This window comes from Trichosurus vulpecula, chromosome 2, assembly GCF_011100635.1.
Source record: "Trichosurus vulpecula isolate mTriVul1 chromosome 2, mTriVul1.pri, whole genome shotgun sequence".
NCBI classification, from domain to species: domain Eukaryota; kingdom Metazoa; phylum Chordata; class Mammalia; order Diprotodontia; family Phalangeridae; genus Trichosurus; species Trichosurus vulpecula.
The window spans coordinates 107602513-107627495 of record NC_050574.1 but is presented as its reverse complement, the minus strand read 5'-3'; the positions used below and the strand labels follow the sequence as shown (position 1 = coordinate 107627495).

General features: G+C 33.8%; 1 protein-coding gene across 20 annotated transcripts in view; it reads right to left on the bottom strand.

Moving 5' to 3' along the window:
* PICALM (phosphatidylinositol binding clathrin assembly protein) overlaps positions 1 to 24983 on the bottom strand; it is a 129594-nt gene that overhangs the window by 20832 nt on the left and 83779 nt on the right. For 6 of the 20 annotated variants that reach the window (XM_036745858.1, XM_036745861.1, XM_036745865.1 and 3 more), the window contains exons 12-14: positions 22564 to 22667; positions 9575 to 9724; positions 1362 to 1469 (exon numbers count right to left, since the gene is read on the bottom strand). In XM_036745858.1, coding sequence (XP_036601753.1) covers positions 1362 to 1469; positions 9575 to 9724; positions 22564 to 22667 — 362 coding nt within the window. Of the gene's footprint in view, positions 1 to 1361; positions 1470 to 6202; positions 6284 to 9574; positions 9725 to 22563; positions 22668 to 24983 lie in introns of all 20 variants that reach the window. The other 14 variants (XM_036745872.1, XM_036745857.1, XM_036745856.1 and 11 more) reach the window with 5 other exon arrangements.

The following is a 24983-nucleotide window of genomic DNA, read 5'->3' as shown; positions in this document are numbered from 1 at the left end:
TCGAACCTCACCGCTCATATGTACTAACTGTGGAACCATGGGCTGGTAACTTACACTGCCTAAGACTAATCTTTTAAGTTATAACCTGATTTCCACACCCAGGGAATTACAGATCTTTGACATAAGCTTATAGTAATTATTAACCACCTCCAAAGGCTAGCACTACATGGTAGGAGTATTACTTAATGACAAAAAAATAACTGCCTTTCCTATCCTTGTTTTCAGTCAATATATAATTCCACATAGGAACACTTATAATTAAGTTTACACGTGTCTTTGAGACAAACCAGGAGGCCATAAAGAAATGTTCATTCAAACAAAAAACAAAACAAACATCCTCCTCTTCCAACTCAAATCCTAGAAAAATCAAGAATACAATTACTGTAGTCCCTTTAAATGAGTGCTGAGAGGGCTAGATGGATGTCATTTATATTTTACAATCCATTTATAGTGCCTAGTACATTGCCTGGAAATATATTTTAAAATAAGTTTCCAAGTTGCTTTCTTGTTTTTTAAATAAAGTATTCTTGTATTTTCTGGTTTTCTTGATTTTTTTTAAAATATAAAACTTAATGCTTTATATTTTAAGTTACAATTTACTTCACGAACAGGACTAAAAGGGAAAAGACAGACTAAAGCAGAAGGGGAAACAAAGTAGGATACCTTAAACATCATTTCCAGTGAATCAACTGACAAGGTTCACATGAATGAAGTATAATTCAAATAATGAGTCAATAACTTAGTCTGTTTGGGGAGGAGATAAATGGAAGGCTAGAAGAAAAAAAGAAAACAAACACACTGGCAAACAGTATTTAAGATCATAATTTTAGAGTGGGAAAGGACCTCAGAGGTCATTTAGTACAATTTCCTCATTTTATAGATGAGGACACTGAGGTCTAGGCAACTTAACTGACTTACTCAAGGTCATACAGATGGGTAAGATTCAGAGATGGGATTTAAATTTAGATCTTCTGACTCCCAGACAGTGTTATTTCCATTAAGTGTGTAAGGTACATGGAAGGCACTTAAAAAATGCTTGTTGATCGACTAAGTGAGTGTCTTTGAGGGGAAAGTGAAATACAGGTATAAGGGCAGAAAAGGAGACAAATGAGCTTTCTAGTGATTGAAAAATGCCTAATAGGATAAAGAATAACTTGACATTTCTTTAGAGTTCTCAGCGGAAGATTTGGCAACCTCTTCATATAAGCCCAGTTTAATTCTTGAAAATGGAAGGTAACACCAAAATTAAGGTTTTTTCTGAAGTTACCTTTTTATACTGCCTCAACATAAGCTAACTCTCACAGAACTGAAATTTGAATATTTACAGTAGTACTTTTAATAAAATATAAATTTTCTCTTACCGCCAGAATCTACAATCACATTTGTAGATTTATTTCCAAATACGGACTCAAAGTCAACATTAAGGCCAGCTGAAGGCTGTGGCTGTGCAACTGGAGAAGGAGTGAACCCTGAAAAGAACCCAAGTTTTAAAAAAATCTAAATTCTTTCATAACTCAACATTTTGTAGTTCTTTATTAAACAATCATAAAGTATAAAAACCAAACCTTCCAAAAATATATCTTTTCAAAACTACCATTTTTAGTAGAGATTACATATAGCAATATTTTCCGTTACAGAATGTATCTCGCTGGAAAAGAAAAACCAGCAATAATAGGCATTTAGCTCTCCTTATTGAACTATATCCCTCAAAATAGTGTTTATGTTGTAGCTTGTATATAGTTTGTCAAATTAGCTTAAGAAATGTTTAATTTGTTTTCAAGTTTATAAGTAAACAGACCTTGAGCTATCCAGAGTTTTATATGAAGCTAAACGTATATGTGATGTTTGGATTTTCCCTCTAGAGCAATTTATTACAACCCTGAGGACTTCCAGGAATGTGAACAACAATATTCCCATAAATTCTAAGTCTTCCTCATCCCCCTACAACACCAAGAGGTAATATGGTTTAAGTTCATTCAGTGGCAAAATCTCAAGGCTTCCAACTTGTCAATACAAATGAAATGCATACCCCCTTTGATTACTAACTTTCATGTAACTAACTAGCCCCAACCTCACATACTTTCTCACACATTCTAACAGCTTGCCAAAGGCTCAGCTATAAATATCCATTTCTTCTGTAAATAGGATTCAAGGTACTACTGTTTGATAACTGGGGCAAAACATAAACTGTTCAATGGTAGATTTTGGAGCCCTTTATTATGGGTGTCCACAGACTTTATCCTTATACTCAAAAGGTACACTAAGAACTTTTATACAAATGCACATACATATTCTCATATTTCAATATAATTGATTTCCTTTGCAATCTTGTCAATGATTTTTATTTTATGCAATTAAAAATATCATTCTGAGATAGGGTTCAAAGGCTTTACCAAATTGGTAAAAGGGTCCATGACATATATGCCAAAAGTTTAAAAATTCCTGATCTAGGCTGTGGGTATGAAACCAAAGGTGTTTTTTTCCTGAGCAAAGAAAAACTACTGTACCTAAATGGACTAAATTCTGTTTAAGAGTACTGCTATATCACAATATGGGCATTCAATTTGTAAACAAAATCAGTGCAGAAGTAACAGACCCAAAACTAATTAGAAATGTGTCAACAGAGTTAAGTGTACAGTTTTAATGGACGGTTGAAAACAAAAGCACATTTAAAGACAGGGGGCCAGGATAATTAAGGCTCTGTAAACCACAGCACATAAGCAACAAGTAGAGAAAGTTTATTTAGAAGGAAAGAAGACTAAGTTGAGAGTTGATGGCTAAACAGTTTGAGTGTTCTATCGAAGAGGAAGGCATGTCCTGTATTGCCCCAGAGAAGTAAGGTTTGTTTGTTTTTTCCCCCAAAACAAGCAAACAAAAGTTTTCTGACCACTGAGTTGCCTAAGAGTGAGTGGACTGAGCCACCATTTACATCAGCATCGCTTCTAAGTGTTTTGATAAGGACTGGATGGCTAGTGACAGTCAGATTCACTACAGGATATATGTTCAATCTTTTTTTCTTATATTCTCTCCCACCCCTCAGCTCACATTTGACTTGTATAATTCCATAGCCACATCATGTATTTTCTTTAAGAAAGGAAATGGTCATGCTGTAGCTTGTCAGAAGTGGGCAACCAATATGGTGAGGAACCAGAATGACATATAAGTTGAAGAAAAAAGTAATGTTTAGCCTGCGGAAGAAAAAACTTGGGAATGGACATAATTGGGATCTTTCAGCATTTCAAGGGCTATCATACAATTAGACTTGTTCTACTTAGTTTCTGAGAGCAGAACCAGTTACAGTGGGTAGAAGTTGAAGAGAAGGAGACACAGGTTCAGATATAAAGTGTTACTTTTAAAAAACATTATCCTAAACCATCCAAAGTATCCAAAAGTGGAATAAGCTACCTTGAGGGAAGGGCAAAATGAAAGAGAAAATTGCTTTTCATTGGAGCTATTAAAGCAGAAAAGTTGGATGACCTCTTCTTAAGGATGCTGTACAAGAGACGCCTATTCAGATACAGATTGTACTATAGGACCTGCAAGGTACTTTTAACTCCGCCTCTAAATACGCAAGAAAGAATTGGAAATTCTGAGGCTGAATGATTAAAGATGTAATATATGACCCACATAGAATGGGAACCTACATTATCAGGAAAGATTTAAGTCCATGATATAATGATAAACATCTTTTCCATTTTTTTTTGTTAGAGAAACTGTTCAACTATAGTGACAAAGCAAATGATTTTAAGTGTCCAAAGTTCAAGTCATTATATTGATGATGCTGGACAAGAATGAAATGAAAAAAAAAAACAAAAACCAAACCTCTCATACCAGGGACTTAAGAAACTTCAAGACAGTGAGGCATGCTAATCTGCATGATTATGTCAAAATTTCCCATATACTGTGACACATGATTTGATGTACGTATAACATGTAATGAATACTCTACAGGTACAAGAGGTAAACAACTCAGATCTTGTTCAACAATTTCTTAGCCTTAGAAATGCCTAAATTTCCTGGGCCTGTTGATTCAAGATGGTGCATCTGACTCATAAGAGATAAGAAATACATCAAAGTGGGATTTTATTGAGAGTGGTACTGGCAAGGGATAGAAAAATGTACCCACAAAAAAAAAATCTACCCTACAGATGTGAGAATAATTGACTTTTAAAAAATATTCCCAGTAACAAATATGGCTGACATTACTGGCATTAATAGAAATTACAAAAATATGCCAAGAGATAAATTCCATTCAAATGTACTCTATAACTAGAGTTTCCATTCTGTTTGTTCCAAAATGCTAAAATTAACATTTAAGTAAACCAATCCTCTTTGTTAGCGCCTACAACTGAGAATTTTTATAACTTTAAAGAAGTCAGAATATGATATGTAGTTCAGAATCAACACTTTATTCATTTCCTTATTTCAACAAGTTCAGGGACTAGAGGACCATCTTTAAGACACCAATCTGTAAAAGTTAAATATTAACCCCTACAATTATTCACAGCATAAAGAGAAAGAAAGGACAGTTTTCTCAGACATAGTGCCTTAAATCAAGAAACCCTAATATGGAGGAAAAAGCTAAACTAGGCTCAAGAAAGGAAGTCAAGATTTTCCAAAATTATATACCTTTTCTGGATAGTAAATGAGAAGCAGCATCACACATTTTAATTAAAAGTTAAGCCTCATTATTTTATAAAGTCACTAGAAAAGGATATTCAAAGGTTATTTTAGATTCTCAAACAGAAAGTAAACATAATTGGTTGCTGCCCCTCATTCTCAAAGAGGATCAAAATGACATCACTATGTTGGGGGTCAAATTACAGTGTGTCTGACTGGCTGATCAGACCAATAAGAGCTCAAAAGGCTCTACCACAGGTCGGGCACAAATAGTTCATTATAACGGAAAAGCATAACATTCATATACCTTCCATAAATCTCAAATGTGTAGCACATCATCTAATTTGACTGCAAAGTACTCAAATGACACCACCTGAAATCTGTCTCACTCCTTCATACGAAGAAAACCTATTTATTGATATTCCTATTAAAAAGTTTCTACGATGCATACTGATAGGTGTATATCATGAAATGGAAGAATTGCATACACTAATCATAAATACCATGTTCAGTGGAAAAGGACTAGTTAAAAGCTTTTTGGACAGCCAGATTTTTTTGAACTACATGCAAAGCTGATAGACATGGTAAACTTGGGATTCTAGACTTTGACCTGAAAAGGACCTAAGGGACCATAAGTCCAACCCCCTCATTTTACAAATGAAAACTGAGTAACAGAGAGTTTAATCAACTTGCCCAGGGTTACACAGTTACTAAGTATCTGAAGCACAATCTGAACCCACGTCTTCTTGACTCAAAGTTCAGGGCCTATGTACTATTATATCCTTCTGCCTCCTACTTCTACCTTGAGAAACTGCTCAAATATGGATTATGTTACCATGGCAACAGAACTCTCATATTTGTGAGTTTCAAAGTGTCAAATGCTGTACAGAATTAAGGTAGTCTACCTCAAACGGAGGGAACACATAAGTCTGATTGTTTGCCAAATTTCAGGAAAGCCTAACAAAAGTGATAAAATACTCCGCACACAAAATGTATGCAACAATCATTTACTGACTGAATCAAAAGCAGCAACTTGTCAGTTTAAAGTTTGCTACACAGAGTGGCAAGGAAGTACAAGTGGTTTAAGAAAATAGCCATAATTCTATGAAACTTGCTTCCCACTTTCCTAGCCATTTTCCTCCATGGTTTCTCCTTTCTCTTCTTACAACTCCAATGCCACAGCTATTTTAGTAATAACAGACTAGTAAATGAGCATGAAGTCTGCACATGCTTATTAAATTACATGACTAAATAAAAAGTATGAAAATTTTTTAAAGCATTTCTAATGTATAAAGCTGAATATTTATAAAACTTGTTTAAATAGGATACTGTTTTGAGTATGTGCATTTAAAATAAAATGTGAAAATGTGTAAATGGTGGGCAGTCATCCATAAAACTAACACATTTTTAATCAAGCAAATAAAAGGCTGGTCAAACCACAGGTCTGTGAAAGCAAAGGAAATGGTAAAAAATAAAAATAAAATAAGTAAATAAAAATTTCCCCAAACAAATTAAAGGACTTGGCTTTGAAAAAACTATCACCTACATAACAGGTTTATTTCATAGATATACCATTACCTACCTCCAAATAGACCGGCTACAGTAGAGGGCTCATGGCGCACATGAGTAGTATTAGGATAAGCTTGAGGGCCACAAAAAGAATCTGACAAGGCACATCAGGCAACAAAAAAAGCAGAGAAAGAAGAGGAGGAAGAGTTACAGAGAATGGGAAGGGGGTAATTAAAAAAAATTAAGGGTTCTAAACAGTAACTATTTTCAAATTTTAACTTATAAAACAGAACCCGGATTCTATCAGGTATAAAATGTAGGAAGAGGACATTTTAATTTAAAGAGAAAGGCCACTGGCAACAAAATTACACTCAGCTAAAAGAAAACAAACAAAAGTCAAGAGCCATGCTTGGAAAAAAAAAAAAAAAACCAACAAAACCAAACTTTTGTAACATTTAAAGGCATTTAAACAAATATCCTTGGCATAATGAATTAGCCAGACTAATATTTCATTTGGCGATCATAAAGTACATGAATGGATAATTTAGGCAACCTTCAAATTATTTTAAATCCATATACTCATTACTATGTCATTGTGCTCTCACTGTTTTGAATAAGGCAGTATTTATTATTAAAAGACCCATGCTTCAGAACTAATATGAAAAGTGATTTAAGCTCAATTTCAGTAATTGAGACCTTATTTAGCTCAAAATATTCATAATTTCCACACACACACCTCCCATTCCCTTGCAAACTTTTCACAAAAAATTAGTGTTGGTTGTTGTAATGCCTGATAACAAAATCACTTAAGTTACAGTCTCAAGAAACTATCACTTTTTACAAAGCTTTTAGTAGTCTTACAATCTTGCTCTCAAAAACTAAACTCTTTACATCTTTACTACAGGAGAGAGAGCATACTCTTTAATACAGGAATTCTTTACTTTTTTGTGTCATGGACCTATTTGGCAATCTAGTGAAGCCTAGGGACCCTTCTCAATATTAATATATTCATAATTGAAGCAAATGCTAATGTATTTTTCCCCTGTGTAATCCACAGATCTTCTGAAATCTACCCGCATACCCTGTAGGAGTCCATGGACCCCAAGTTAAGAACTCCTGCTCCTGAATTAAGATACACTAGGCAGGAGGGAGCTGAAATTCTGGGTTCTATTCCATTTCTTTTTAATGGTGAGACCTTGAGCCAAGATACAAGGTTTGGACCTAAGCTACCTCATATGTAAAAACTATGAATACCCACAACTAAGCTCTAAGCTTCTAGTTCTAAGATCTATAACTATGCCTGTTTCAAATAAACTTTTCATTAAACCTACCTAACTTAATTTATCTAACCTTTGCTATTTTTTTTCTTTTTAGCTTCCGTAAAAGATTACTCTTGAAAAACTGGTCATAAATGATACATCCTTATATTCACTTCCATAGGATTTCAGGTGCTTCTTTCTTATTTCTGAACTTCAGTGACTATGGCTGGGCTATATGAACTTTGAGGTCTCCTCTAGTTCTACATTTTTTAGTGAAATAGAACTACTTGTTACTAAAAATTACAAGTAAGTTATTTTGGTTGCAAACTCACATTTATCAGTTTTATCAATTCAGATTCTTAGCTGAGCATAACTGAACATTTAGAAAAAAGTAGAACCAACTAATAGCTACATTTTCTCCATAGAGCAATTTTTAAAATGTCTTACTAAAAAAAAAATATACCATAAGATAACCCATGCTAGGATAATTAGTCCTATTTAAAAGATAGTTTAGTGGCATACAAAAAATAGTCCTGGACTAGAACACCCAACTGGCACTCCTAGTACTAGCTCCTTCACTGGCTATGTAATCTCAGGCACTGTACTCAGAGCTTCAGTATTGCCATCTGCAAAACTGATAGATTAGATGGATTAAGACTTTTCCTAATTCAGATTCTATAATTTGGTTTTACATGTAAGACTTCCAGGAGTTAAGGGTTTTAAAGTAATAGAATTTTAAAACATCATTTGACATGACATAAACTGTTTTATATTTGGTATATATATGTTTCAAAGAAAATGCCAAAGTAATATCTAATATCCAATCTGGCATGGTTGGAAATGAGGTAATCTGGATTGTAATAGTTTTTTGTTTCGTTTCTAAAGATAAGTGAATGTTAATTCTTTAAGTATTACAAGCATTGTTTTTGACAAAATTTCACAATTTTTCATAGTTTCCCACCATAGCTAAAAAAAAAAAAACAGTATTAAAAGTGGGTTTTTTTTTGACTCACAGTCTTCATTATGATCAACTGTAATATTCTTTAGCTAGTTACATTAGGCTATCTTTAATGATCATTAGATATATGCCCTAAAGCTTGCTTTCTTAATTAAAAAAAAAGTTTTGGTATCATGAGATCTTAACATTTTAGAGATGAAAGGAAGTTTATAAAGCACATAGTCTAACTTCCTTTTTTTTTTTTTAAACAAGATGAACAACATGAGTCCCACAAATAGTAAGTGCCTTGTCCAAGTACCCACAAGAAGTAGCAGAGTCAGAATCTGAACTTAGGTCTTCTGACTTCAAATACAGCACTCTTTTCACTACATATAACTGGCTTGCTTTTCTTGTCAACTGTCAGTCTCAGAAAACCAAAATGTAAAAATACTTCAATTAACAGCTGCCTTTCTGAAAAAAAGATTATTGAATCAAAGGCTAAAGCAATATTTATCTAAGATATTTTCTGACCCTGAAATGTCTTCACTCTCATAATTATAATTATCCTTTGACCAATTTTATATTATTCAAAATGCTGTTATAAAATACTATACAAATGTTCATTACTACTACTACTACCACTACTCCTCCTCCTCCTCCTCCTCTGCTTTCGTGAGCAATTAAACCCACTTTCATTGGCATTTACCTTATGGGGAGACAGTCATCTTGTGAACTTCTTATAATAGCACAACTAAAAACCATTAAAGCCAATTTGTGCTTTTTCAACTATGAGAATAGACTGGATAATTTATCATTTTTTTTTAAACTTTCAGGATTATGGCAGAACTAGGCATTTAGGCTGGTATGCAGAAGTTTCTACATACCAGATAACTGAAGCTTTCTTATAATATAAAAAAAATTGAAGTTTAAACTAAAAATGATAAAGAAAATGATTACGTTTAAGGCAACCTGTATCTTCTGGCTGTGTGCTGGGGTATTACAACACACTATGTGACACTGAATTCAAAACAAAAAAACCTTTTTACCTGACAGTCAATCACTTTGCTTACATTAAATGAAACTAAAAACTAACACTATACTTTTCAAAAATTAACTTTATTCTTGTTTATCTACTTTTATGATTTGTCAATGAAAACTAAATTAGTTATGGCACTTTGTTTAAAATTACCAAGAATATTTAGACAATATAAACAGTAATTGGGGGAAAATATGTTAAATAGTACTTTACCAACAAACATTTCATGAGTAGGTGTCCTAGTAGTAAAAGTGGATACATCTGAAGAAATGGGGAGGTGAACATCACCACTAGATTTTGTGAGGAAAGGATTTAAGCTTGGAATGGCATCATCAACAGCATCTACAGTAGCAGAAAAAGGATCTGTGTAGTCCGAGTAGGTTAGAGCAAAATGAAGAAAGGAAGTAAATGAATTAGTATTGAAATTAGTTAACAGGTTCATTTTAAGTGAAAAAAAAAAAAGTAGCTTCATTACTTTTGTTTAATCTTAAGTACTCAGATATTGAAATCGACAAAAGGAAAAAATAAATTTAACATGAATCATCTGTGCACTCACCATGGACTTAGTTTTCACTATAAGCAGCTATATATTAGGGACTGAATTTCTGACCTTAAAAAGCTTATGATTAGGCATTACAAATCAGCCTTAAGCACATACAAACATAAACATCTGAGAAAAGGAGGGTTGTGATTAATGGCAAATGAACTGGCTCTGATTGTAGAAGGCTTGAAAGAGGAGGCAAACTTCTAATCACAGGAAAAGAATGACAGGAATGTGATTCAGCAGGTAAGAATGTGAAATGTAGAGACTTGTAATGGAGAAAAAGCTGAGCCAACATAGTATAGCAGAGAGGACACTGGACTGAGAGTTAGAAGACATAGGTACAAATTTTGGCTCTATCACTTATCAGCAGTGTAACCTTTGGCAAGTCATTTGGGGACTTAGCCTGGCCATCAGAAAAATGGGTTGGACTAGAGGTCCCTTCCAACTCTTAAAAAAAATCCTTAAAGAACATGAAGAGATTAAGGAGACCAGTGTTATGGTCAATTGTATTCAAAACTGCTGCGCAGGGTAGTTTTGAACCCATAAGGTCCTGAAAGAGTAACAATGTATGTCCTTTCCTACTCAGGTAGTCTGTCTCTTCCTCTGTCTCTTTATGTGTATATTTATATATGTATGTATATATGCATATCTGTCAAATTTCAGCATCCAGTTATACTAGCAATAGGTATGTGCAAATTCTCTGCTAGTAGACTTTAATCACTTCAATTAGATAAATCTACTCCATGAAATGGTTTAAAATTTAAGGTTCTAGAAGTGGAACCAGGAAAAAGGATAAGTAAATGAAAGCTCAATTTTGAACATCATTCACAAAATAAATTAAACATATTATTTTTCTAAGGGTCCTGCTCTCACAATACTTGTTTCTGCCCAAAGGAACATCTCCTTGGAGAATTTTCTCAAGAATCTATATACTATCTAGACAGTGTTCTAACAATTATAATCTCAACAGTATGTCATAACCTTAAATATCTATTTCATTTTCAATTAATAAGCTTTATTTCCTCTATCTTCCACTCTCCATCTTTACAAATTGGAAAAGGAAAGAAAAAGTCCTTGTACACTTGTGTATAGTCAACTGAAAACAAATGGCCATATCCAAAATTGTATTCCTCTTGCTGCACCCTGAGTCTATCACCTTTCTTTCAGATGAGCAGAAGGCTACATTACTGGTCCTTTGGAAACATAATTGGTCACCATATTCAGAGATCTTAAGTCATTCGAAGTTGTCTGGCTTAATAATCTTGTTGTTACCATATAACTTGTTCTCCTGGTTCTGTTCACTTCACTCAGCATCAGTTCATGAAAGTCTTCCCATTAATCTCTGAAACTGCTCTTTTATCACTTTTGACATTGTGCACTCCCCTTAGTTTAAAGTTGTCACTACAAAAAGAGATGCTACAAGTATTTCTGTGCATGACTACCTTTCCTCTTTTTTTAAAATCTCTTTGGGGTATAGCTACTACAAAACGGTAGACACATTTTACCGACTTTTGGGGGATAGTTACAAATTGCTTTCCAGAATGGCTGGACCAATCAATTCATTGTTCCACCAACAATGCATTATTGTACCAATAGCCACTTTTCAGAGGAAGAAATACATGCCATCAACAAACATGAAAAAAATGCTTTGAATCACTAAGAACTAGAGAAATGTAAATTAAAGCAATGCTCAAGTTCCACCTCACACTCCTGCTTGTTTTGCCACCTTCCTTATCTCATTAAAAAGGCCTCTAATTTATTCTCATTGCATGTAGGGGTGTAAGGAAGGAAATAGGCATTATAAATACACACTATGTACCAGGCGCTGTGTTTAAGTTCTTTACAAATATTATCTCACTTTATCCATACAGTGATCCTGGGAAATAGGTGCTGTCATTATCCTCATTTTACAGTTGAGAAAACTGAGGCAAATAAAAGGTTAAGTGATTTGCCCAGGTTGCTGGATTCAAACTCAGGTCTTCCTGACTTTGGGCTCAGCATTCACTGAATCATGTAGCTGCCCTGATATCCCAGATAATGCCGGCTTTTAATTTTAGATAGATAATATTTACCATATCAAGGAAAGGTACATTTAATCCTATACTTTTTACTATTTTTCACAGAAACAAGTGTTGTATTTAAAGTTTTTTTTTTTGCATGACTGATAGAATTATGTGGTTTTCATTGCTTATTAATATTTTATATTTGTAGTTTTCCTAATATTCTCCTTTCCATGAATAAAACCAACCTGATCAAAATGTATGATCTTCTGATATGTTGAAGGAATAATCTCTGTATAAATATCTCATCTAAAATTTTGTGTAATTATGAACTAGAGATATTTGACTACAGGTTTTTTTTGTTGTTGTTGTTTTGACTCTCCGTAGTTTAGGTTATCGAAATTATATTTGTATCATAAAAAGAATTTGGTAGTATCTGATATTTTCCTATTTTCTGCAAACAGATTTATATTATTGGCATTAACTGTTCATTGAATGAATTTTGTGTATCTGTCTGGTCTTGTTTTTTTCTGGGGAGAAGTTCATTTACGGCTTGTTCATTCCCCCCCCCCCCCCGATTTGGAGTTATTTAAATTCCCTTTTTCTTGCTATGTTAATCTGGGCACTTTACATTTTTGGTAAATATTTATCTATTTCCTCAGTTTTGTTGGCATACGGTAAGGGAAAATTTTAGATAATTTCCTTTATTTCCTCTTCATTTGTTGTGACCATTTTCATTTTTGGTACCAACAATTTGGTTTTCTTCTTTGTTTTTAAAAGTTAATTTAGCTAATAATTTATCTTGTTTTGTTTCCCCCTTTAAAAAGCCAATTCCTAATTTTATTAATTCAATATGGTTTGGGTTTTTTTTTTCACTTTTGATTTTATTACTCCTCCTTGATTTTCAGAATTTCTCCTATGATGTTTAGTTGGCGCCTCTTAACTTGCTGTTTTTCTAATTCTTTAGTTGCATGCACAGTTCACTGATCATGATCTCTTTTGCTAGTAAAATCCTTTAGAGATAGAAATTTCCCTCTAAGGATTTTGCTAGTTGTACCCCCAAAAGTTTTGGTATATTTTCTCAGTTTTAGTTATCTCCTGTTTCTCTGACCAACACATTTACATTTAAGTTATAGGCCCTAATGAATTTTTAATCCTTTCTTCAATGGCCTTTTATTGAAAATACTTTTTGTGCCAATTAATAAAGAGTATTTAATATTTCTGTTTTTCTACCTTTATTAATGAGGTTTTAATTGCCCTAATATAGATATGATCAATTTTTGTCAAGGTGTGACAGTTTTATATACATATTATATTTGTACACACACACACACACACACACACACACACACACACACGTTCCTTTCTACTCAAACAGAAACAGAGGCCACTAAAGTATACATAAGGATACTGCAGGTACATATTGACTTAGAAAACCTCACATCTCATTACATTTTAATTTTGTTTCGGCTACACTTGGGAGTTTTGCAGGTCACAGGCCTGCAGGCCACATGTTTGACAACTATGATTTAGATGCTATACCATCTAGTCAATATATATAAGGTATCACTATTAATTCTTTATCTGTGGTACCTTCCAGTAAAATGTGATTTTCCTGTTTTTCTCTTTCAATCAAGTGCATTTTTTGCTGTTGCCTCATCTGAGATCATGATTGCTACCCCTGCTTTTTTGAGTTCAGCTGATACATAACTGATTTTACTCCAGCCCTTTATCTGCACGAATCTGTTTCAAGTATTTTTTTATAAATAACATAGTGTAATATTCTAATTTCTAACCTTTTTTATTATCTTCCATTTTGTGGGTGAGTTCACCCAATTCAGGTTATCAGTTTTTATTTTTAATCGCATTTCCCTCCATCCTATCCTATCGTGCTTTTCCCTCTCCCCTCCCACTCCAGTTGTGAAAGAAAGGGAGTGTACTTAACAGTAGAGATATATAATTAGAGCAATTTTTACTCAGCTGTTCTTTTTTCCACCCCTAATCACAGGTTTTTAATCTTTCTCTTCAATTGCCCCTTAACCATCCACCCTCTAGTGTTAGATTTTGTGACTGATTTTTGCCATAGTATCTGGCCACAAGCACCAGCCTCAGTCCCTGCTGGATCCATGACCAGAACCAGTCTTAGAGCAAAAAACCAATGGCTAGCTCCTATTCCTGTTCCCCTACAAAATACAACCCCTATGTCCAGTTTATGCTAGTTCTGTGACACTGTTTTTTTATTTTTGTCCACATCCATAGGCACCAGACCAGTCTCCCTTCTAGAAGCTCTCTGTTAAGTCTTCCTGGCTGGACCTCCCTGTCCTTAATGCTTATAAGACTCTTAGTGTCTATGCTGAGCTTGGCTGAAAAACAGTCCATTGAATGGAAAGAAAAAAACATTTATTAAGTACTTACTATATGTCAGGAACTATACTAAATCTATCTCTTTGATCTTTACAACAACCCTGGAAGTAGGTGTTATTCCTATTTTAAAGTTGAAGAAACCAAGGCAGACAAATGACTTTCCCAGGGTCATATAGGTAATAAGAATGAGAGGTGAAATTTGAACGAAGGTCTTTCTGGCTCAAAACCTAGCTCTCTATTAACTGCACCATGTAGCTATTGGGGTACTTTACAAATACCTTTTAAAAAGCTAAAAGTCATTCTGTACTCTTATATCCAGTTTCTATAGTGCTACATTATAAATCAGACCAGATATGACCATGGCTGAGAAGTCCCAGAAATAAGTACTATGAATATTATTCCTTCTTTACAGAAGAGGAAACCAAATCAGAGAAATCTGGTGATTTTCCCATGGTCACACTGCTTTTAGGTACTGAAACTAGGACCTGAACCATGAACCATGAACCATGAATCATAATCCATGACTCCAAGTTCTGGGATACTTTTCACTATACCACAATGTCTCCTCTCCTGGGAGAAAGTGTACAATCATGAAGAAATATATTCCTTTAGCTATGAAAAGCACTTTGCCAAATATATTATACAATATGATAAAGTTACTGGGTACCAGGGTGACAGCATGGGATTTTTCAATTCCTCACATACTAATGAAGGGAAATAATATAACTTAAAAAAAAAACCACACACACACACACACACACATTTAGACACCCTGAAGTAAATATACATCAGAGGCCTCCCACACATTAAGAAATAAACACGAACTCTCAGGCACCTAAAAAAAAAAATAAAAATAAAAACATTTCCACCATAGTCAAGGCCATTAGCTTTAGCAAGAATTAGAGAAAGTAGCTCTCCATTGGCAGAATGATCCTTGATTTTTTTAAGTGAATAAATTTAATTTCTCTAACATCATTTCTAAAACTCTTCTCCAGGTTAATGACTTCTCAGGTTATAGTGATGGCCATCTTAAAACTTGCTCATTTCCTACCCTATCTCCCAGAGAGAAAGAGTATATGTGTTGTTTCTGTTTGCGAGTGTTTAGAGTCAACTAGGGAATGGAGAAAGCCAACCTGGAAAATCTGAGGCATATAAACACAATCCATTTTGTACCACAAATAATATTTTACTCCATCTGTGATACATTAGCACTAGTCACACTAAAACCAGAGCCATGATCTCAGCAAATTGATGTTTGCTATTCTAAAAACCAAAAAACATTTAGTGATTTTGCCATTGATTCTCAATACTTTAAGATGTCTATACTATGAAGAGCTGTCTTCAAATAAAAAATTTAAAACTTTTACAAGGTAAACAGCCTTTTATATAATAAATAAAAATATGATAACAGCAACGTTACTATCTTTATCATGGGTTCTGAGTCTGGTGTACAAATTTATGTATTTGTATGTACGTAATTATGCCTTGATTTCAGAACCATTACAAATATTTTTAGGTAAAGTATTAAGACATGACCTGAAATCTCTGCAGATGAAATTTCATAAGTTTCAGAACTTATTACAATGAATTTTCATCATCATAACAAGAGGTCTAATTTTTTAAGAACCACATAAAAAACTATACTACCAATAATCTCTTAAGTGAATAAAAATGACATTTCTGTAGATATTCCATAATTCTCTTTAAAGAGTCAACTGCATTGATGCTTTTAACATATTAGTATTCAACCAAGAACTTGTTTTGACTGAAGATCATTTTATCAAAAATGAAAGTCTCATTAATAATGTTGTAAAAGCTACAGGAAAGCCTCTATTCTCATTCTTATGCCCATGATATACTGCAACATTAATGCTTCTCACAGAAGCACTGAAACTGCTCTGTTCAGCTTTTTTCCCCTTTTGCCAACTTAACATTTGCTTTTGGGATTCTTCTTTATGGCACTAATGATTTGAATTTGACTATACTTCAGATAATGGCATTTTCACCCATCACGGGCAAGAGGAAAACAACTTAAAATTTAGACAGCCCAATATCATGACCATATATTGTTACATGCTATCTTAGTAGTGCTCAAACAACAGGCACTTACATGATTTCAGGATTACCCAAACTAGTTCTGTCACTTAAAAGGGATACTGGTTTTTTTTAAAAACTCATTTTTGTCTTTTAAAAAGTTCAAGAACGTTGATAAAAAGAAAGTTCTCATATATAAAAAAATATTTATAGCAGCATTTTTTATGGTAGCACAAAACTGGAAATAAAGTAGATACCCACCAACTAGAATATGGCTAAAAAAACTCTGATGCATGAATATAATAGAATATTATTGTACTGTAAGAAATGATGAACATGATGAATACAGAGAAGCATGAAGCATGAAGACTTACATGATGGGATGGCAAGTGAAATAAACAGTCAGGAAAACAATAAACAATGTAAATCCTAAGAACCACCACAAACTATCAAAAATGAATGTTGTAAAATTATGAAGAACACATATGCCCCTAAAGAAGAGAGATATACAAGAAGACACCTTCCCCTACTTCTTTGCAGAGATGAAGCATGCACAGGTATACAATATTACATATATGTTCAGATTTTTAGATGTATTGATAGGTTTTACTGATTTTTTTCATTTTCCTTTTTTTTCATAAAATAATCTTTATTACATAGGATGGCTCTCTGGCTGTAGGTGGGGTAGAAGGATGGATTTGGAGGAAATTTAGCTGACATAAAAACAAACAATATTAACAAAACCTTGTTTTAAAAAAAAAGTTCATTTCTTGAATTTCATAGAACTACATAAATTAGGACAATCTTGAAGCACCCACTTGACTTAGAATGCTCTTCAGCTTACAAACATCTAAAAATTGGAACCTCCTGAAATTTGCTCAGAAATATACTACTTTTGTATCACCTTCCTTGTAGCCAAATATCCCTAATAAATGAAATGCCTTAAAATGGCAAAATAAGCTTCTATTGGTTCTCCTAACTTTAGCTATAGTGATGCCCATCTTCCCTGCCCTCTCCCCCAAATTAACAGACTGGAGTCAGCTTTGGTAAATATGTAATAATATAAAATAAATTTTTCTGAAGTGGTGAATAAAGGAACTCAGATAAATAATCCAAAATAGGAAAGATGTGATTGATGTGGTGCATTTTAGGCTATCTAGCTTGTAAGAAAATTTCTTCTAAATATAGACTATATACCATATTTGTTCCTAACAGTTAACTTCCAAATAGTAGCTTGTGCTCTTACACTATGTATGCTATAATTCTTTGTACACACTCTGCCTACATCATGTAATTACAAACAGGACCACAGAATCAAAGATCTAGCATACTACTTACACAAAGCATTCCAGACATAGCAAAATAATCTTCAGAAACACTTCAATACTTCCATCAATCTGTGACAGACCATAAGCCATATGCACATCAGCACATGTAAATCTATTCTATGACCTCCCAAAAATCCTCCGCAGAGGATCCACCCATTCTGATACAGGACTTTCCAAGCACATCTCCTTGTTTTATACATTATTTAATTTTAAATAGGTACAAGCTCTCCCTTATTATTAATCTTCATAGTAACCTGGCATGATTCTGATACACAGTGGTTGGAAAACAGCCTTTAAAGCAATCTTTTGCTTTAGTCAATTTAATGCTTTTTTGAAGTCAACAAATAACAGTATATTTTGTTTTCTTACATCTTTCATTCAACTATAAAACTTTAAAGGTGTGGTATGCTATTTGCAAAAGCTTGTCTGTTCTCTTTACTTTTGTCAAGGATGTCCTCAACATATAGATAGATTCACATAAAGATTTCATACAGATGGGAAAGTATATGTGTCAGTAATTACTAATAGTTTCTTGGTCAGTTTTTTTTAATAGTAAGGACCATGTTTCTTCCCTATCTTTGATATCTTTCCCCCTCAGATATCTTGAAAACAGACAAGTAAGCACTGTCAAAATTGTCCCCTCTAGCATACGTCTTCTCTGTATATACTTTGTCTGGTCTAGCTCTCCTTCCTATCTTTGTTTTCTTTAGAGCTATTTCTTCGTGTAAAACATTAATCCACAAGATAGTAAGAGTCTAAATGTGGGGACTCCACTATCGAGAATGGTGAAGAGAATTCTAATATAAATCTTTACTGTTCTCTTACATCATTTGTTCTGTTTGGTCACTTTTCTTGGCCTTCTGGTTTGATGCTTAAACACCTCCAAGATGATCTGGCTTCAGAGATATCTTGCCAAACATTCTGTATACTTATTTTTCCCTCCACTGCTTTTCATTCTTTTAGAAGGCAATACTGCTACCGCTCATGGCCTATACCATCCTCTTCTATAAAATATTAGAAACAAGTTTATATTCTAAAATGGTGTTGCTCTTTGCTCCCATGTGATTGAGTTCTCTAGGGGCAGTTATTGATTTATACCCATTAATTTTCCTTTAGAAATAGTAACATATGGATATGTTTCATCCATTTTTGTTTCAAAAGCAAAAGCAGCTTGCTTCAATAGATCAGGATTAGGTTACTTCAACTACAAACCATATAGTCTCATTTGGCATTGATGTTTGCTCTAAATCGATGGTTTGACTACACATAGATGAATTATAAATTGTTTACCACATCACTTAGAGGTAATTTCCTTTGGTCAAGAAATTGTAAATTTGAATTTTTAAAAATGTCTTTCGTTGTTTGCCCCATCCAGCATCTCCTGACTCTTGAGGTATTTATGATATACAAGCAAGAGGTTTTGTAACTCATGAACAATGAGCTTCTTTCTTACTCCTAAACGATGTTTTCCAAATTTTTTGCTTTGGAATTGTCACCATGTCTACCTTTTTGTTCACGTCACACCTGAAGTATAGGTTTATTTAATCTGGATGGTCCATTATAGAATTTTTCTGCCTTTTCATCCTCTGCATCAGATACTAGGACAAAAGGTGCAACTGCCTTCATAAAGGTCTTTTGGCTAATGTTTCTCATGGGTGATATACTATGAAATGATCAAGTGTCCTGAGAAATGTTTCTTATCCCCTTTGATTTAAGACTTTGACTCTACTAATTCCTGGCATAACTGAACTATTATATTCCATAGTAGTAAAAGATCTAGATGATAATGCAAATGCTGGGCAGACTAACTGTTGGTTATCATTGAAATACTTTGAAGAACAGGAGAGAAACTACAGAGATTGGAGAAAGGACAATACCCTCTCATTTTCAAAAACAAAAATGAAGAGGATAGAATCTGCCAAGTATAGGTCAGCATGGCTGACTTATACTGATGGGAAAATTCTGAAAAATAATTAAAGGAATTATTAGTAAACATCTAGAAAAAGAAGCTGCAATCACAGCAAACTAGCATTATTTCATCATCAAAAGGGTCTAACCATTTCATTATACCTCATTTTTTGTGGTTTTTCTTTGCAGATCACGGAAACTGCAGAAGTAGCTTATCTAGTTTCTAACAAGGCATTTAACAAAGTATCTCATGCTCTTTTTGTATAAAAGATGAAACAGGCTAGATCATTCTGCAATTCTGTGGATTTATAACTGCCTGAACAGCTGGATCAAAATACAAGTTATTAAAAGGTAAATGTCAATATGAAGGAGATCTACAATATAGTACCTCCAAAACTGGTGCTTAGTCTTATAGTACTGTTTATAATACACTTGGGTGAAAGTAATGATGGCACATCTACTACACTGGCAGATTAAAATAGCTGGGAGGAATAGCTAACACCCTGGATGACAGGATCCAAAAAATATTAAGATGGACTAGAACAGGCTGAATATAAGATAATATTTAATAGGGATAAATGTGTAGTCTTATATTGGGGTTAAGGAAATTAACAATTCAAAAACAAGAGAGGAGACATTACAGCTATCAATCTAAAAAACATGTGTGAGTTCTGGTAGACTGTAAGATCTGACAGAGCTGACTCTATAGGCCACAGCGTAGAGGACTAAAATCACATTTAGAAAACTGTTTAAGAAGGACAACAGTAAGCTGGAGAGAGCACAGGAGGGCAACCAGGGCAGTAAAGAGTCTTGAGTACAAACCATATATTGACCGGTTGAAGGAACTTGGGGTCTTTGGCCTAGAGAAGACTCAAGAAAAACATGTTACCTATCCTCAAATAATAGGACTGCCACCTGGAAATGATTGTTAAGTATTCTGCCCAGCCTGTGAGGGCAAAACTAAGAGCAAAAGATGGAAGCCGCAAAGAACTAAATTTAAATAATGTGTGATATATGGATAAACTTCCTAAAAATCAGATGTGTAAAGACATGAAATAAACTTCCTCAGGATGTAATAGTTTTCCCTTCCCTAAAAATCATAAAGCAAAGGCTGGAGAACTTGTTAGTTATGTCTTGGTACAAACTGGAATGGATGGCTTCTGAGGTCTCTGATAACGAGACTGTTCTTCCATTTTTTTTCTTGGAATTTCCAACACCTATCATTTCGTAGGTGCTTCATAAATCAATGTTGAATGAATTCCTTTATTAAACACTCTTATTAAGTACTGCCTCTGAGTCATTCATCTATATACTGCTAACTTCCTTTTGTCTCCTAGTAACATTTATATTGAGAATATCAAGACTAATATAGGCTCATAGGTTTTGAGAATGAAAGAACTTCAGAAATCTTATCTGACATCTCATTTTTCAGATAAGGAAGGTGAACTCTGGAGGGGTTAAATGATTTGACTAAAACCACCTAGATAGTAAGAGATAGGTCTAAAACCTGGTCTTGTGACTCCAAATTAGTGATTTTTTTTCCCTTCACCAGATTATAGTTCAGCTTCTCCTGTAGTATGCCTGTTCATTTGTCATTGGACAAGGATTTTTATTTAAAGTAACAATAGGTAAGCTGGTATTTACAGGTGGCCTAGAAACTATTATTCTTACAATATCTAGTCCCCAATCTGTTACTTTGCCATTGTCACTACAGAAGTGAAAAAAAAAAAAAGGCCAAACAAGAAGAAGAGACATTTTCAATTCTTGTTTTCTTTCAAAGGCTGCCACAGGCAAAAAATCAGCCAGTAATCAAGTCGTCAGCTTACTGGTAATAAACTTCTTCATTCTTGCCTAGGTTGGTGCTCAAAAAACAGACCATGCTTAAACCATATTTAAAGTCAAGCATCACAGACTATGTGTTCTTTGCCAAAACCTGACAGAATCCAGACAACTTCATGTAACAATAAAACAATACAGCAGCATTTTGCAGAAGCAAAAATTATCTACTACTAAATGAGCACTGCAGGTTCTCCAGTTTTTGTTTTTTTTAAAAGGTGGTAGGCACAATGCTAAAGAAAAGGAAATAAAGAAGAAAGTAGGAATAATTGATACAAGTTTTTCATATCCCAAAAGACTTATAAGGAAAACAACAAGGTAGGTAACACTTTTAACCTTTGTGCTATGAAAGATTAGGAATATTGGCTTATTAATTCAGCTCCTATTGGTGAAGTAACAATCTTTAAAGACAACATGTACTGTAGCTCTTTACTTAGACCTCACATAGCTTTTCTAGATGTCTCCTTTCCCTCCAACTATGTAACACAGTGTAGGTTAGGACAAAAAAGTAGTTACAAATTTGCTATGGAGTGTCAGGCAAAGTACTTTAAAATATACATCAAGATCCCTTGTCCTGTAAAATACAGAATATCTATCACCAGTGTTTCCTTGAATATTAAAGAATTCACTATACATTAAAGATCTGTAAATACATATGACTTTAAGAGTCAAGAATTATTTCAACAGCCATTATTAACCTGTTAGTCTTAATTAAGCAAACATTTGAAACAAAGAGCAAGTCACTGCTATTCATTCACTAGGAACATTATGGCAAACATTTTGTTAAACCAACTTGTGTTTTACTATTCATACAGTATTTACACATCTTCAAGTTTTTCCCACAGGGAAATTTATTCTTGTTAGCAAAAAGGCTCAGTTCTCTTTAAGTTATGGGTAAGACTTAACTGAACAGTTAAACTTTCTTAAAAGAACATGACAAACTTACTAATGCAGCACAAAAAAATTTCTATGACATTTCATCTTACTTTATTCTATAATTTAACCTAGGCCAATACATTACATATTTAATAAAAGTCTCTTCAAAAGCCAAATATCTCCAACACAATTATTTTGATAGCATCACTCACATTCCCATCAAATTAAACCAAAATCACACAGAAATAGGAGTAATAGAGACTAAAAACATAATTTATACAATGTTCCATGCAGAATTCACTGACTGCTTACCTCCCCATGTACTTGCTACCTGAGGTGCAGCTGATAAAGAATGTACAGATGGATGAAAACTTGGCTGTTGCAAATCAAGAAGATCATTTGGCAGCTTTGATGTGCTAGAAAGAGAAATTTCAGGAAAATATTTTATTGTGTAATGCATGCTTGGCTGTAGTTGCACACAAATTAAATATCAAGAGAATAAAGAACTCATGATGGAAAGAGCTATCTACATCCAGAGAAAGAACTATGGAGTCTGAATGCAGACTGAAGCAAACTATTTGCTGTCTTTTTTTTTTCTTTTTTTAGGTTTTGTTTCTTCTTTCTCATAATTCATTCCATTGGTCATAATTCTTCTTTACAACTTGACTATTGTGTAAATAAGTTTAATGAGAAGGTATATGTAGAGGACGTATCAGATTCCATGCCATATTGGGGGGTGGGGGGATGGGGAAGAGGGAGGGGAAGAAAATCTGGAACTCAACAACATGCAGAACTGAATGTAAAAATAAAAAAATCTTAATTAGAAAAAAAAAGAATAAAGGACACCTTAAAGGTGCAGAAGTCATGAGGGATGAGATAGGTTTAAAATAAGGCCACGTTATATACTGAATAGGCATATCAACACTATGTAGTATTTCATATTCAAGACCAGAATCTACAAGTAATAAAATTACTATAACCTTTTAAAGTATCAATACCTGCTCTCCCTTAACCCAAACTGTGAAATATAATGGATTCCTCATTGAGGATAAGTACTATACTGAATATTTTAACTACCAAGATAATTATCCATAAAATTTTCCTTAAGGCAAGTCTTGTACATAGATTAAACTCTAAGACCTTTGATCACATTCAAAACTGGGCCCTCTTATTTTAAAAAAGAAGTTAATGCCTAATTGTATGAACAGCCCACAACCATTCCTACTAAAAAGGTGATTTTAAAAACTAATTTCTGTTGGAGGACAGAGAGAAGGCCAATCCTGAAAAACACACTAGAAAAGAATGGGTAGGATTTCTGAAATGTATCAACCAAAATACAAGGATTTTGCTCAAAGTGCAGACATCTAACCACATATAAGCCACAATTTCTCTAGGCCTTGGTACCTTCTTTTTTATGAAATGAAATTAAACCCTATCAAAGAAACAAGGACTTGAGAGCTGAAAGACTCAATCCAACTCCTTCATTTTATAGATGATCAAACTAAGGCCCACAGAAGTTTAGTATCAATTCACATTGTAGGAGACTTTCCTGCATTAAAAATCTCTAACTTTCCTCAGAACTCAGAAGACTAGTGCTATCTTCTTAAGATGCCTTCCAACTCTCTTGGCAGAGGTGATTAACTAAAGATACAGAATAAAACATACATTTTCATGTATGGAAAATGCAGACCAAGCAGGGTCAATCATCCCATGCAAAAAACACAGCATAGCCTAGGCACAAAACCCCAATTTAGGAATTAGAGCTAAAGAAAAGAGTAAACCAAAGACACTGACAAATATCAAAAACTACTGCAAATCTAGCAATCCTTCCAAAAGCATATGAGATTAAATCCCTAACAACCACAAGCAACAATTTAAAGGGAGAAAAGGTATTTTATATAAAATATGAATACCTAGAAGAAATTGGGGGGAAAAAAGAGTTAAAAAATGAACTAAAAGCTGGTAAAGAAAAAACTAAAACAGTCTAAAAAAAAATCAATGACTACATGGTCCACAAGAAATACTAAAATATCACCAAAAGACTGAAAAAATAGAAAGATATCTGATATGAAAAAACAATATGCCCAGAAAACAGATCAAAGAGAGACAATTTCAGAATTATTAGACTTCCAGAAAGCTACAAATTACTTTTCAAAAAGCTACTTTTCAAAAAAATCTTAAATGAAAAGTGCCCAGATGGCAAATGGACAAAGTAAAAAAGAATCCACCCATTACCTCTGAAAAGAAACATCAAAAGTTAAAATTCCAGGAATGTTACAGACAAAATCCAGAGTTCCCATATCAAAGCAAAATAATACAAGTACCCAGAATGAAATTCAAGTACCAAGAAATCACAGAAGAAATTTGTCAAACAATACTCCACAAGGTATAAGGAAGGCTTACACCCAAGAATAATTTGCCATGAAAAGCTTAATATAATTCTACAAGGGGAAAAAAATGGACCTTTTTTGAAATAGAGGATGTTCAATCATTTCTACTGAAAAGAATGGAGCTCAATAGGAGCTCTGAAAAGCAAACACAAGAATCAAAAGAAAATTAGAAAGTTAAATTTACTTGGGCAATTAGAAAAAGCTGTGTGATGTACTGCAAACATTCTAATAGAGGGAAAACAAACAATAACCCTTCAGAACCCTGATGTCTTCAAAGGGTACTGAGGGAATTAAATAAGATAAACAAAAGACCCAGAATGGACTGGTTCTGATCTGCAGTAC